Raw genomic sequence first — 12,567 nt, forward strand, 5'->3', positions numbered from 1 at the left:
TCAGAGGTCCCTAGCTAGCAGTATTGCCTCACCCAAAATGAGAATGTACATAGCACAGCACAGGAACTGGGAAACTGGATACCACTGCAGTGGATAACAGAGCTGTTATTCTGCTAAGGTCAGTATTTGTGATATGAATATGGAGAGGCTGAATTCAGGTCAAACATTCCTTCATCAAGGCCACTGGTAGTCCAACAGCACACAAGGCTCAAACTTGCCCAGCCAAGACTGCTGCACCTTGAGACCAGGAGGAAAGCAAAAAGCTTCAAAGCAACATTCCAACAAGATACAGCATCTCTTGTGTTGCCCTTAAGAATTAAACACACAAATCAAAATTTTCCCTAGTAACTAATCACAGTGCAGACACAACACTGCCCAGGAATAAAACCACTGGTGCATCCCCAGAAACAAGGCAAGGCAAGTTCTCCTAAGCCACCTGAGTGATAGAAGAAAGCACAAAGTATGCAGTATATCAGCACCTTGCTATAAATCTTAACCTTGCCTTGTTCAGAAAAGAAGCACTTAAGACACTCAGGCAAGGCCTCAATATATTTTATCTAAGTTAGTACAAGCAGCCAGGATGTCTGCTCTGGGATCCAGTGATAGGGTGAGGGGAATAGGGGGTCAGATGGTGCCCCCCAGGCAATCGTGTTGTGTGCCATCGCATACGAGGTCAATCACTGTCATTTCATTAGATTCACAGCCAGTCTTGAAGCTGAGTTGTCTTCCTTCCTCCATTCCTGCAGTAAGAAAGGATTAAAACATTAAGGCCTATGAAGTACAGTAAAACCAGAAAGGGTTAAAAGAAGAAAAAAGTGACCCAAAAAAGAAATGAAAATAATTTAAATTGCTGATTTCCAAAGAAGTGACAGCATTTTGCCTTGTAGGGAGAAGCAAGCGTGAGATGCTACCCAAAAAGTAGCAATATTACGTATTACAGGACTGCTGTTGAGAAATACCAAGATACATATCTAGAAATGAGCTTTCTGAAACAATTTCAAAAGAAATTTGGGGAAAATTTGCGAGTTAAGTTTTATCCACCTGGCAATTAGTTTTTTAAGCTTCTATACCTTGCACATTGTATTGCTGCATTATGGTCAAAAAACAGGACTATTACATTACAGAAGTGAACTAGGATATTTAAAGACAAACACCTTTGTATGAACTACTTCTAAACTGCCTTTATGTGTGGAATAACATGTGCGTACATAACATGCACGTTATTCAATACGTACAATTTTGTGATACAATATACGCAGATTCTAGATAAACATATAGTCTATATAGAATACACATATATATAGAAACTAAATATATACATACATATAAGTATATGTATACTGTGCCTCTTGAAAGTTGAGGAGAATGTATTGTCTGGGAAGCAGACTACAGAGTCACAATAAATGAAAAAAAAAAAAAAGAAAGGTTTCATCCCAATTTTTACAACTCTGGTTTCAGAGAGACCAAAACCATTTGTACCATGACTCTAGAAGAGCACAGACTTACTTACCACAGCCTTATGCAGGCTATAATACCGCCTTGAAATCCTGCAAGAGCGAGTGCATACTCCTTCCATGGCATCTGAGCTGGAGCCTACAGAAGTCTATGAAAAGGAAGCAGCTCAGCACTGTTTATACAGACTCAACACTGCTTCTATGCCAAATAATTTCTGCTTTGCTCTCCTTTATGATCTTTCTTTGTAGCATGCACAGCTGGACTTGGGACAGAATCTGTTCCAACACATTCAAACAGAATTTCAGTTAAAATAAGTTTGAGAAGTCCACTGATAGATATTTAAAGAATTCAGGAAGCCCCAGACCCATTTTTATTAAAATCAGTGAGTGAAGTTTTCTGTAAGTTCTAGTTTAAGTTGAGAGCAACCCTTTAAATCAGCACTCCAGCTATAGCTCTGCAGAGAAAAAAAAAATCAATTTTGAAGAGTTTAACACTCACAGCATTATATACGTGCTAGTCAAACTTTAAAAAAAATCTTCATTTTAACTGTGCCAAATTTAAATTAGTTTTATTACAGAGAAAAAATATTTGTCAATGAGATGTTAGTAGAACTAAGTTTTGACAAACTAGGTTCAGATTCCCATCTTGCTAAATTCACTGCTTCTACACATAAATACAAAAAAAAGTACGTCAAGGAGCAAAGAGAGTTAATCTTCATTCATTTATGTTTGTGACAAAGGTAACCTCTGTCATGACACTTTTCCTTTCAGCATCCCGCTAGTAGCAAGTGATGAAAGTAGAAGGTAAGTTAAAGCCACAAGAAGGCAGCATCAAAAAAAAATAAGAATAAAAAAGGAAAAAATAAGGGAGAAGGACTATTACAGGAATACGCAGGTCCCATTTGATATTCAACGGCTGTGCGCGCTGAGGAAGCACGAGGGGAATGAAGACGAGCTGGTGCCCAGACTCATGTGCTTTCCTCAAATAGCTTTTCCTACAGCCACCGTCAGAAACAGAATCTTGAGCTGGACACATCATTAATATGACCTAGGAGGACATTTCTAAATATTTATATTTTTTCAATGATGTGTGTATATATACTATATATAAATATATATTTAACAGAATGGGAATCAAGGCAAGACATGGGGGAAAACAGTTGTGTTTCTCTTTTCATGAAGTAAACATCACGTTTTACAAGTAAATATTAGAGAAAATAAAAACAAAAAACAAAGGAGCATAGGATTTTTTTTCCAGTTTCCTGAATTACCAGTTAGTTGGATTTCAGTACAGTAACTCCTTTATTTCAGAATATTCTGAAAATTAAGTTGTGAAATTTAACAGTAGGCAGTCTCAACAGACCCCACATTATAGCAAGTGTTTTGGAAAACAGTTCCAAGGACAGAGAGTCTCTGGGAAATCCTACAAAAAGAGAATATCCATTCAGGGGTTAATGTGTCTAGACTTATTTTTTTTCCTTTTGGTTTTTAGTAAAATTGCCCTTTGAGAGGGGGTCCATAGTTCACTCACCATATTTTGTTATTACCTTTCTGGTTGTTAAGACATGCCTTATCTCCTCATGATTTTTCGTATCAGAAGAGCAGAAAACTACAAAGCTTAAATGAACCTACGGAAAAGGAATAACACGGGACTAACGTCCTATGGGAGGAAGGACGTGAAAAGGTGGCCTAGGTCCACCTAAAAAAAGAAACCATAAAAGATCTAAAATTCTGTGCTATTGATTAAACATTTCTGATTATAATGGATGTTGCATATCAGTAGTTCAATAACACGTTGTTATACCAGTAGGAACAGAAAACACTGATTTCTGCTTCTCACCAATTCAGCATAGCATGTGGCTCCAACCTGGTGAACAGCGCTGCACCGAGCAATTTTCATAACAGGAAAAAATAACTTATTTGGAAAACTTGTTTTCCACAGTATCAAGATGCCTGATCTGACTTGGCACTGCCATGCATCACATGCTATCAGACATGACGTACTATACAGTCCTTTTCCACCACATCCCTTTTCTCAGCTAAAGTTACTAAGAGTTCAGCAAAAAAAAAAAAAAAAAAAAAGTCAGAGCTAAAGTCTCAAAAGATATGACATCCCAGCTCAAAGACAGAAGGATGATTTCTGTGGCTGATGAACGTAGCAAGGCACCTCCTGAAACTCAAGAGGAGCTGACTTCATCAAATACAGTAAAATGTGTTGAAGTAACCAGGCAGTATTATTGTGACACTTTGATGCAATCTGTTTAAAGACAACGGTAGCATATTGGGATTCAGATGGCTTTCTTCTGACTAAAAGTAGCTTCATGAGCATTTGTTAGAAAGTTCATTCATACAGCCCCTCCTGAGTCAGTCAAAACATGGTGTCTATCTTGCCTCAAATGACCACGAGTGAAATAGGAAAAAAGAAACCAAAATACCCTGCCAGGTGTGTGAAGGGATTTTTTTTTCCCCCAAGAACTCTTTTCAAAAGTTTCAAAACAGATTAAGTAGCAATTTTTCTTCTTCTTTAAATCAGGATAAACACCATCATAAGATGGGCGAGAACACATTATTTCTGAAAAATAAGTCATGTGCCTTATTTTAATTCCATCTTTCTAACAATGTTACAAATAATATTATTTTTAGTGGTATAAACTTGATTAACCTATTCATGAATACAGTTCAGATTCTTCTGAAAAACTGTCTAATCTCAAATTGCACAATAGTCCAATTCCTGTAGAAAAATAAGATATAAATAATTAAGTAAAAGCCTAATTCTGTTTTGAACTACATCAACTCCCATCATGGATCATTTAGAAACACTTGAGTATGTTCCAAACAAGTACTTAACAAAAACAGTAATGAGCATGTGGCAAAAATAACAAAAATCCTTTGCACTATTCACAGATAATTTCTTTTAAGTATTAAATCTAGTGTAAAACATCTAAGCTTTGTTTCATTCAATTTTGACAATAACATATAGAAAACAATGCTCATAATTCCATTCACAAGATTCTACAAAACTGCTGCTTCATTCATCAAATCTTTGAACTGTTTCAGTATCAAAATTCCAATTTTTCTATTTGCTTAAAAATCATTGCAGAGAATTTCCAAGCATTTGAATTGCAACACAAGCAAGATATGGACTTGGTACATTTTTGCAATTATTTCTAAAGTAAGTTAATTTACATAAGTACTCTCAAAATAACACAATGGGATTCAACTTCATTTTAGACATTTGGAAAGCAGTGTCATACTTTATTTAAAATAAACCCATGTAAAAACAAAGTTTAAATGAAAATGGTACCTGAAAAATAAATTATTTGATATAAAACAAATCAATAACTTAAAAACACACTAAATATACAAAATGTTTAACCATATACTGTACAGTATGGAAAACAATTGATAAAACCTTCTGTCCCACAAACAGATTAATTTATAAACAAAAGATTACATAAGTTAAGGGAAATTAAATCAATAAAAAGTACAGTATTATTCAAAGCTACTGGTCAAATAAAGGTTTATCCCAACTTATGTTTGAAATACCTCAAGTCATTTTCTTCTCAATGACCAAGTGAAAAAGTTCAGCTGTATCACTGAAAAGTTGCTCAAAATGCTTAAAAGTAATGAACAATAATTACTATGAGAATAAAGGTTTTAAGATGTGAACACAGTAGCAAGTTTTCAAGGTTTCTGGTGGCATTTCTACTTTTACTGAATTTCCATCATTATCAACAAAAGAATTTAGTGCTGAAAATTCCACTCAACAGAAAAATATCTCTAGTTAAAACTTTGTAAATCTTTTACCAAGTGTGATATATAACAAATAACTGCAGCAAGACTGAAGAAAACAATAACAGGTTTTAAAGTCAAAGCCACTCACAGGGTGCTGTATTTTGCTTTAGAGATTGTAAAGGCTTTAACTTTTTTTTTTTTTTTTTTTTTTTTAATCATGCAGAAGGAGAAAGCAACACCTACAGTTTATTTAGCTTTACTACTTAGGATTTCTACAAAAAAAGCATACAGAAAAATTAAGCCATACCTGATTAAACTAAGAGTATACACTTTTAGGAATCAACTGCAATTTTGAATTCTGCACTGGCTGTGTCATGGAGATGCACATTACACAGGTACCACCTCTTACTTGCAGGAGTGCGGTAACAGTGTCCCTTTTTATGAAATCCACTTTTCCTTATTAGGAAGTAGAAATCCAGTAAGGTGTAACAAACATACAAAATAAAGCCTAGTCTTTTGATCAATTTATTTATTTATCAGTTCTATTGTGTTGAGTATCCAATATTGAAAAGTAGTGCAGAGCTACGTTAGAGGAACTTGCCTAGGGCACAGAAGATTCCTCCGCTTCCAAATACAGAGATTAAAGTACCTACAGTGACAAATTCAGTTCTCAGGGGGGAAAAAAATATACATATACATATAAATGCAGCTCCATCACGGGTGCTAAAAGGGAGCTGTGTTTACTTACACTAACGGTGAATTTGGTCCCTTCACTCTAAAGCTATTCTTAGGAGCCTAGAAGTAGAAATGTTACAATAAGGTGCTTCATTGACAGTGTTACAAACACATTTCCCCAGCCTGGAAGTCAAAACATGGTAACCTTATCATAGAGGTAGTATTAGGACAAACAGCTCTATATTTGACTTATGTGATTGAACCATGAGATCGCCGCCAGGAGTTCACAAAAAGCTGTATGTTTTTTTTAAAAAAAAGTTTCTATAGATTCTAGCATTTTGCAAGTAAACATGAGAAGACCTAATTTCAATAAACAGCTGATTTTATTGTTAGACCTGTTTATTTTGTTAGAAAAGTATATTTGGGGATGTTCTTAAAGAGTTTTTGCTTTAAAGCACATATGTAACTAAACTATCCAAAAAGTAACTTTAGTTTTTCCAGTTTAGAATACTGAAAAAAAATCTCTTCTGAAATATTGAAAAATCACTACAATATTGCTCTCACCCAGAACATTAACCAACACAAAACAACTGTTTAAAGACCTTAGGACTATTCATTTTGCAAAACTTAATATTCAAAATATTGAATAACCTTTCAAATTATTTAATCATTTCATTTTAAACTGCTGAACGTTCTTTCTACAGGTGCAAATATGTCAATTTATTTCAAGATTTTTAAATGCTTTGTATAAACAACATTACTGCAATGTTCAATATCCCTAGAAACAGAGATGGTCTCTCCAGACTTTTAGGAGCAAAAAGACACTGAAATCCTTTGGTCATCCGTACCAATCTAAATGACCATAAACTGACCAACTGCAGTGAGAAATTCATCCTATTTTAGTGACTTGGATACCTCCGAGTTTTCAGTGGTTTTCATGCTATCATGATACAGATGTACTGAAAAAAACATGACCAAGCAAAGGGAAGGAAAAGAACATGTGGACATACGCTGCTATGGGAAGGAACACTGCTCAGCACAGTGATTTCTCCTGACTTCTCCTTCGACCCTAAAAGATGGCTCAAGTCCTTCACAGTCCCAAACCTAGAGCAGCAGCGAAGGGATTGTCGCAAGCTCAGCACAGCAGGCAACACAACTGCGTTAGCTCAGTTCCCCTCCCTCCACGCAGAACAGGGGAGCACAGAATCTTAAGCAAACCAAATTTTATGGTGAAGTAGCTTGAAGAACAAAATAAATTCAATGTTTTAGTGTAGAGACACCATCTAGAAGAGAATCATAGAAGAACAAACTAAGAACACTAGGCTGCTTTGATTTGGCTGATGCTTAGAGCTTTTCTCATGTTGCTCTCTCCTCAAGTGAGGGAATAATATTTACCTTTGCCCGCTTACATAAAGCACAAAGCAACATTAGAATTTCTTTTTCTATAGTAATTGTGAAATCTCCTTACGTGCAAACAGTTAAAAGAAGGTTTATATGGTGAACAAGTTGTGGCTAGCTTTCTGCACAGGGGTCAATTCCATTCACAGGAGAAAGCTGGGACTGGAAAAGACAGTCTGAATAAAGCCTTCAAGGAATTTTAATTTTGACAATACTCAAATTTTTACCATACTAAAAGGAAATTTGTGTGTTTTATTTATTTATTAATTCTGGACAACATAACTAAAGCCCAGAGTATCTGCAGAGAAGACTGGAGGGGGATCTTCAACCATGATTAGGACAATTTTGCTATTAACTGCACATTGTATCATTTTAGAGTGAAACTCCACAGTGTTCCAAAGAACTGTGAAAACAGCTCATGTGTCATTTGAGAAGCAGTCCCATAAAAACCGTGTTTGATAGCCATGCTCTTGCCTGGTAAGAGCCTTCTTGGAGTGCCAGATACAGCAAGTATTTGGAAAAAAAAGAGGGGGGGGGAATGGATAGATACAAAGTAAAACAAAAGCTGGGGAGAAATGCCATATACAGAACTTCCCTTTCAAAAGAAATACCAAGATAAAAGAAAGGGATTCTAAAACTAAAGGTGACAAAGCAACAACTAAAATAATACCAGTCATTCAACAGCTGGTAAGATTTCCAGGGGTCTTAAGATATCTGTATTAGCATCCACGGTCCTGAAAGGCTGTTCAAGTTCAGATGTACAATCCCGCTCATGTCGTAAGCCTTTATAGTGACACAAAAGCCAAAGCTCAAAAGGTGACTGATCTGCCAAGTGCTTTACAATCCAGAGGGTTCACTTCCAGAGAAGTTTGAGAAAAGCCAAAAAAAAAGAAAAAAAAAAGAAAAAAAAAATCTACAGAGTAAAGGCAAGTATTCGCAGAAGCAATAAGCAACCGCATCCAAAACAAGCTGTGCCTTTGCTTAGAGCAATATGAGAATAACTGAGTAAACAAGTCCATTTGAAAACAGACACCAGCTGAAGGGGAACAGTAGTATCACTGATATTCTCCTTTGAATGCTCCATATTGAGGCTACTTAGACCATAAGCAAGCCAATGGAAAAAAAAAATCGCTTTCCGAGACAGATAAACTTTCATTTTATTATCATAGTTGCCAGTCAGATCAGAGAGTGTACAAGGAAATCGTGTCCCTCAGACTGCAGGTCCATGAAGTCCAGATTAACCCCTTCAGAAACTCTGGCACAAAGTGCATGCCCAGTCCTCCGAGACACCGTAATTCTCTGACATCTACACACAAAACACCCTAACAGCAGCATGGCCGTAGCTACACACTTTCATCCAAAATTACCGGAATAATGCCTGACCCCTCAACAGCAAGAAACCAGAGATGTCCTGCGATACATCTGACATATTCAAAGACGACCCCAAAACACACTCACAGCAGCTACTCTGTACCGCAAATCCAGCATAGACCATCAAATCTAGGCCTTTAAAATCTGGTCTGATCATAAAGTTTAATCCAGCAATCATGACTCTCTAGTATTCTTATTGAACCTATTAAGACTAAGGAGAAAATTAACAGACATTTGGTTTGAAATAGGCCTTTTATATAACAAAAATCTTGAAGCTGTAAGCAAAGACTGACAGAAACACCACCTGAATTTCATCATGAAATTAAAGGATGAAATCAGTGAACATATTCTGCTTTTTTCTAAACTCCCTGAGGATCAAGAGGCCAAAACAACATTGGAAACACGTAAGTTCAAGGTAGAGCTTCAGAAAATGCTGGATGACTTGCTAAAGGAGCATAGACCGTTCAAATCTTTCAAGCAGAAAATGCGTGGATGAATTTCTTTTTATTAGAATTCCATTTCCATCCTCAACCTTTTGGTTCTTATTAGTAGGATGGGTGGATTATTGTTTAGGAACAAAGGCATCATCGGTACGTGCACAATTTTTTCTTGATTTCAGGAACAGGTAAGTGTTGCTATTCTGACAAAACAGGGCTTCTGCTATTTATGCCAAGTGTTCCTTGACTCTTAGAACCACAGCAGTGAACAAAAAATACAACACTTCTTCCAGCACCAACTCTCAATGAATTGCTAGTTCTCTTTTTTCTTCTTTTCGCGATTCAAGGAGCAGTGCCTTGCTCAGACAAACAGCATGTTTACTGTTTTCAGAGCAACCAAAGGAAGCCTGAATCAAGTTTTTAAAAAACATCTTCATACTGATGGTGAAAAAATATGCTGCAAAGCAAAGAATAAGAGATTGAAAAATGCGGAATCAGCCAAAGACAACTGATGCAACAAAGCCTTCAAGATGGGTTTAAAAATAAATGAAGTGACTGTGAGTTCACAGTAGTGAGCTGCTGATATGGCTGCACTGGTCAGCATGCTCTAAAGGGTTATCGACATCAAGTCCTATTTAGGGTGTCTGGACCTCAATCTAAAATGCTCTGGTAAAACAGCAGCTCCTATTTAGTTAGAAAATTAACCTTGCAAGAAACAAGGCAAGAGACACAATTACAGGAAATAGGAAATCACTGCAGATTCATTCCAGTGGAATGGTCAAGTGCTGAGGTTAAGAAATAGAAGCAATGGGACAGGGTAAGAGGACATCTCTTATGCTATTCAGTTTTATCATGGAAAAAGTCCCAACAAAACCTCTGAATTTCTCATTGGACACTGGAAAAGAAGGATTCATTGGAAGTGATAAGTGAACGATAACACGGTGGAAGCATCAGAAAGAGACACTCGTTAATAAAGCGGCTGGCAGACAGTTTACTTTCTTCTTTTTTAGTAAGAGCTATAGTTTTAGAAAACACCACCACCACACCTCTCAGGCTGGCTGAGTTTCTCCAGAGCAGATAAAGCAAATCCAATTGGCAGGAAATGCAAAGCTGAACATACTAGCAGCAGAAAAACACTCAAATTCATTGTACTTGAGCTCAAAACTAGTGGGAGGCTGCACACAGAGCCAGGGCCTGTCTATACTGCTACAGACTCCCACCTATGCCACAGACGGTCCCAGGAATATCTGCAACGGTACTTCCTAGACAGTCCTGAAAGCACTTAATGGAGACGGCAGCTAGTTCAGCTACTCTCAGCTGCTGGGCACAGGTGCTTATGCAGACAGAGCACTCTGGGCAGGAGAGGACTGCAACTGCTATTGCAGGAAGAGGAGAAAAGATGGTGATTACAAGGCAAGGTCACCTAGCGATGGAAGTGATGCAAACTCTGTATGGAAGGGCCTCTGGAAATTGGAAATCAAAAATTAACTGCTCGTTGGCTCTGGGACTGGCAGAGGTTCACTCAAAAAAGAAACACTGCAATGTAAATGACCCAATTTTTTGCATTTGCTCTAACTTCTGGCAATTGAAAATAAGTAAGAAACATGAAAGTTGCCCCAGTCAAGCCTCTAGGTCAAGCACAATATCCTTACACAGCCTTTAACTGATGAAGCAGTCCTTTTCAGGCTTCCTACCTCCAAATATCTGTAGGGTTAAATCAGTCTGTGGCACATAGTTTCTACGTGACAGATTTTTGCAGAACTCTTGTTTCACAAACCTTTTTCTTCTACTCATCTGTCAAAGCAGTAACTTAAAACTTTTAAAGAGCAACTATAGTTCTTTAAAACAACACTCATTGAAAGCTGAACACTTTGTGCAATACTTAGCAAAAAAATAACAGAAAATAAAAAACAAAACAAAATTTGAGCAAAACAAAATCAAATTTAATGTTCTTAAATGCAAAAGTAAAAACAAACAAAAAACACAAAAAAGCAAAAGAAAATTAACAGAAACAGAACAACTCAAAGTTTCAAGGCAGTCTGCAGAAAACTTGGGGGATTAATCCTTAAATCTACAAATCAAAGTTTTTTTTGTTAATATCTAACTTGCAAGAAGTAAGTACTTTTCTGCTGAGTGTTCAATAAGTAAAGCTAGTCGTCAAAACAAAATCCTATTAAAATAGAAAAATCTAGCACTCATTAGAAGGGATGCGAGAAATACAATGCTCAAATGTTTATAACTTTTTTTTCTTTACAAAATAGAACTACCAAAGGAATTCAAACTATAATGATCTTTGAAAATGAGTAAGTATCTTGCTGCATTATAATGTACCAGTAAGTAGTGCACCATGCATTAAATATTTGGACAGAAGAGATTCAGTTTGATAAAGTAGCAACATATATTCACACTTTTTTGGAGTTTCATTTTGACTCTGAAATCTTCCCGAGTTTCTTTGAAACTCTTTGGTCCATTCCTATTACAAAGTGGGCTTTAAAAGTAATATTTCTAAAACCTTTTAATTTGACAACTTGGCCACTGTTCAGTGTGCAACTTACCTCATCAATGGTGTTAAAAGTTATGCTGGCATGCTACTACTTACAAGACCTTGACTTTATAAAGCCTAATCCTCAACTATACGTAGCAATGAATATTAATTGATAAAGCATTTTACTGTCAACTAAAACATTAGTATTTCTCAACTTTTCTTCCACACTACTGAGTCTAAGGTAGAGGAGAAGATCAAGGGAATGGGGAAGAAAAACAACAACATAAAAAACAAGAAAACTAATGGATTCAGCCTGATAGTTTTAAAAAATTCCAGTTTTTGCAGACAACATTCAATGGAACAAATGTTAGTCTCATAAGTGAAAGCATGCTTCAATTTTACCACCATCCAGAGGGTCTAGTTAATGCAATCTACTTAAGATTTCAGGGGATTTTTAATATGTTTTAAATGAAATAACTTAAAGGAACTTAAAATTGGTCTAACATTGTGGGATTTCAAACATTTGAACATGTCAGTTGCATCCCAGAATATAAAACCTTTTTCACTTCTCATTTAGACTAAGACAAACACTTGTGAAAATTGGCGCAAAATGAGTTTTACACTAACAAAAATGTTTCAACTTCTGTCACTCAATTATCTATTCCATACAAAAAGCACGAGCAAGTTATTTGTGGGACTTGTTGGTTTTGAAGGAAACCTGTAAGATTTTGTCCCCCAGGCGGTAGCCATTAAGACTTGCTATGGCCATTGCAGCTTCTTCATAGTTTGTCATGGTCACAAAACCAAAACCTTTGCACTTGTTGGTGTTGAAATCTCGAATAACTTTCACATTGGTAACCGCACCAAAGGGGCCAAACATCTGCCAGAGGATTCCCTCATCAGCATCTTGACCAAGGTTGTAGATGAAGATACACCAGCCAGAAGATGCGTTTCCTGGAACATTTACACCAGAAAGCCCACTCATGTGATCTACACCCATAGGAGAGAACCT

The 12,567-nt window shown here is 36.5% G+C and overlaps 1 protein-coding gene and 1 long non-coding RNA gene across 3 annotated transcripts in view; both read right to left on the reverse strand.

Annotated features, from left to right (window-relative positions):
• Positions 1–531: 531 nt before the first annotated feature.
• LOC134151685 (uncharacterized) lies at positions 532–1,800 on the reverse strand. The gene is made up of 2 exons (XR_009960890.1): positions 1,511–1,800; positions 532–740 (listed from the first exon to the last, which is right to left on the reverse strand). It is a non-coding gene; the product is annotated as an uncharacterized LOC134151685 (long non-coding RNA).
• Positions 1,801–11,026: 9,226 nt separating this feature from the next.
• ELAVL1 (ELAV like RNA binding protein 1) overlaps positions 11,027–12,567 on the reverse strand; it is a 33,644-nt gene continuing 32,103 nt past the window's right edge. The window contains exon 7 of one of the 2 annotated variants that reach the window (XM_062596520.1): positions 11,027–12,565. In XM_062596520.1, the coding sequence (XP_062452504.1) occupies positions 12,241–12,565 (325 nt within the window). In that variant the 3' untranslated portion in view covers positions 11,027–12,240. The remainder of the gene's footprint in view (positions 12,566–12,567) is intronic. The other variant, XM_062596521.1, reaches the window with a different exon arrangement.

Source organism: Rhea pennata, chromosome 27, assembly GCF_028389875.1.
Source record: "Rhea pennata isolate bPtePen1 chromosome 27, bPtePen1.pri, whole genome shotgun sequence".
Taxonomy (NCBI): Eukaryota; Metazoa; Chordata; class Aves; order Rheiformes; family Rheidae; genus Rhea; species Rhea pennata.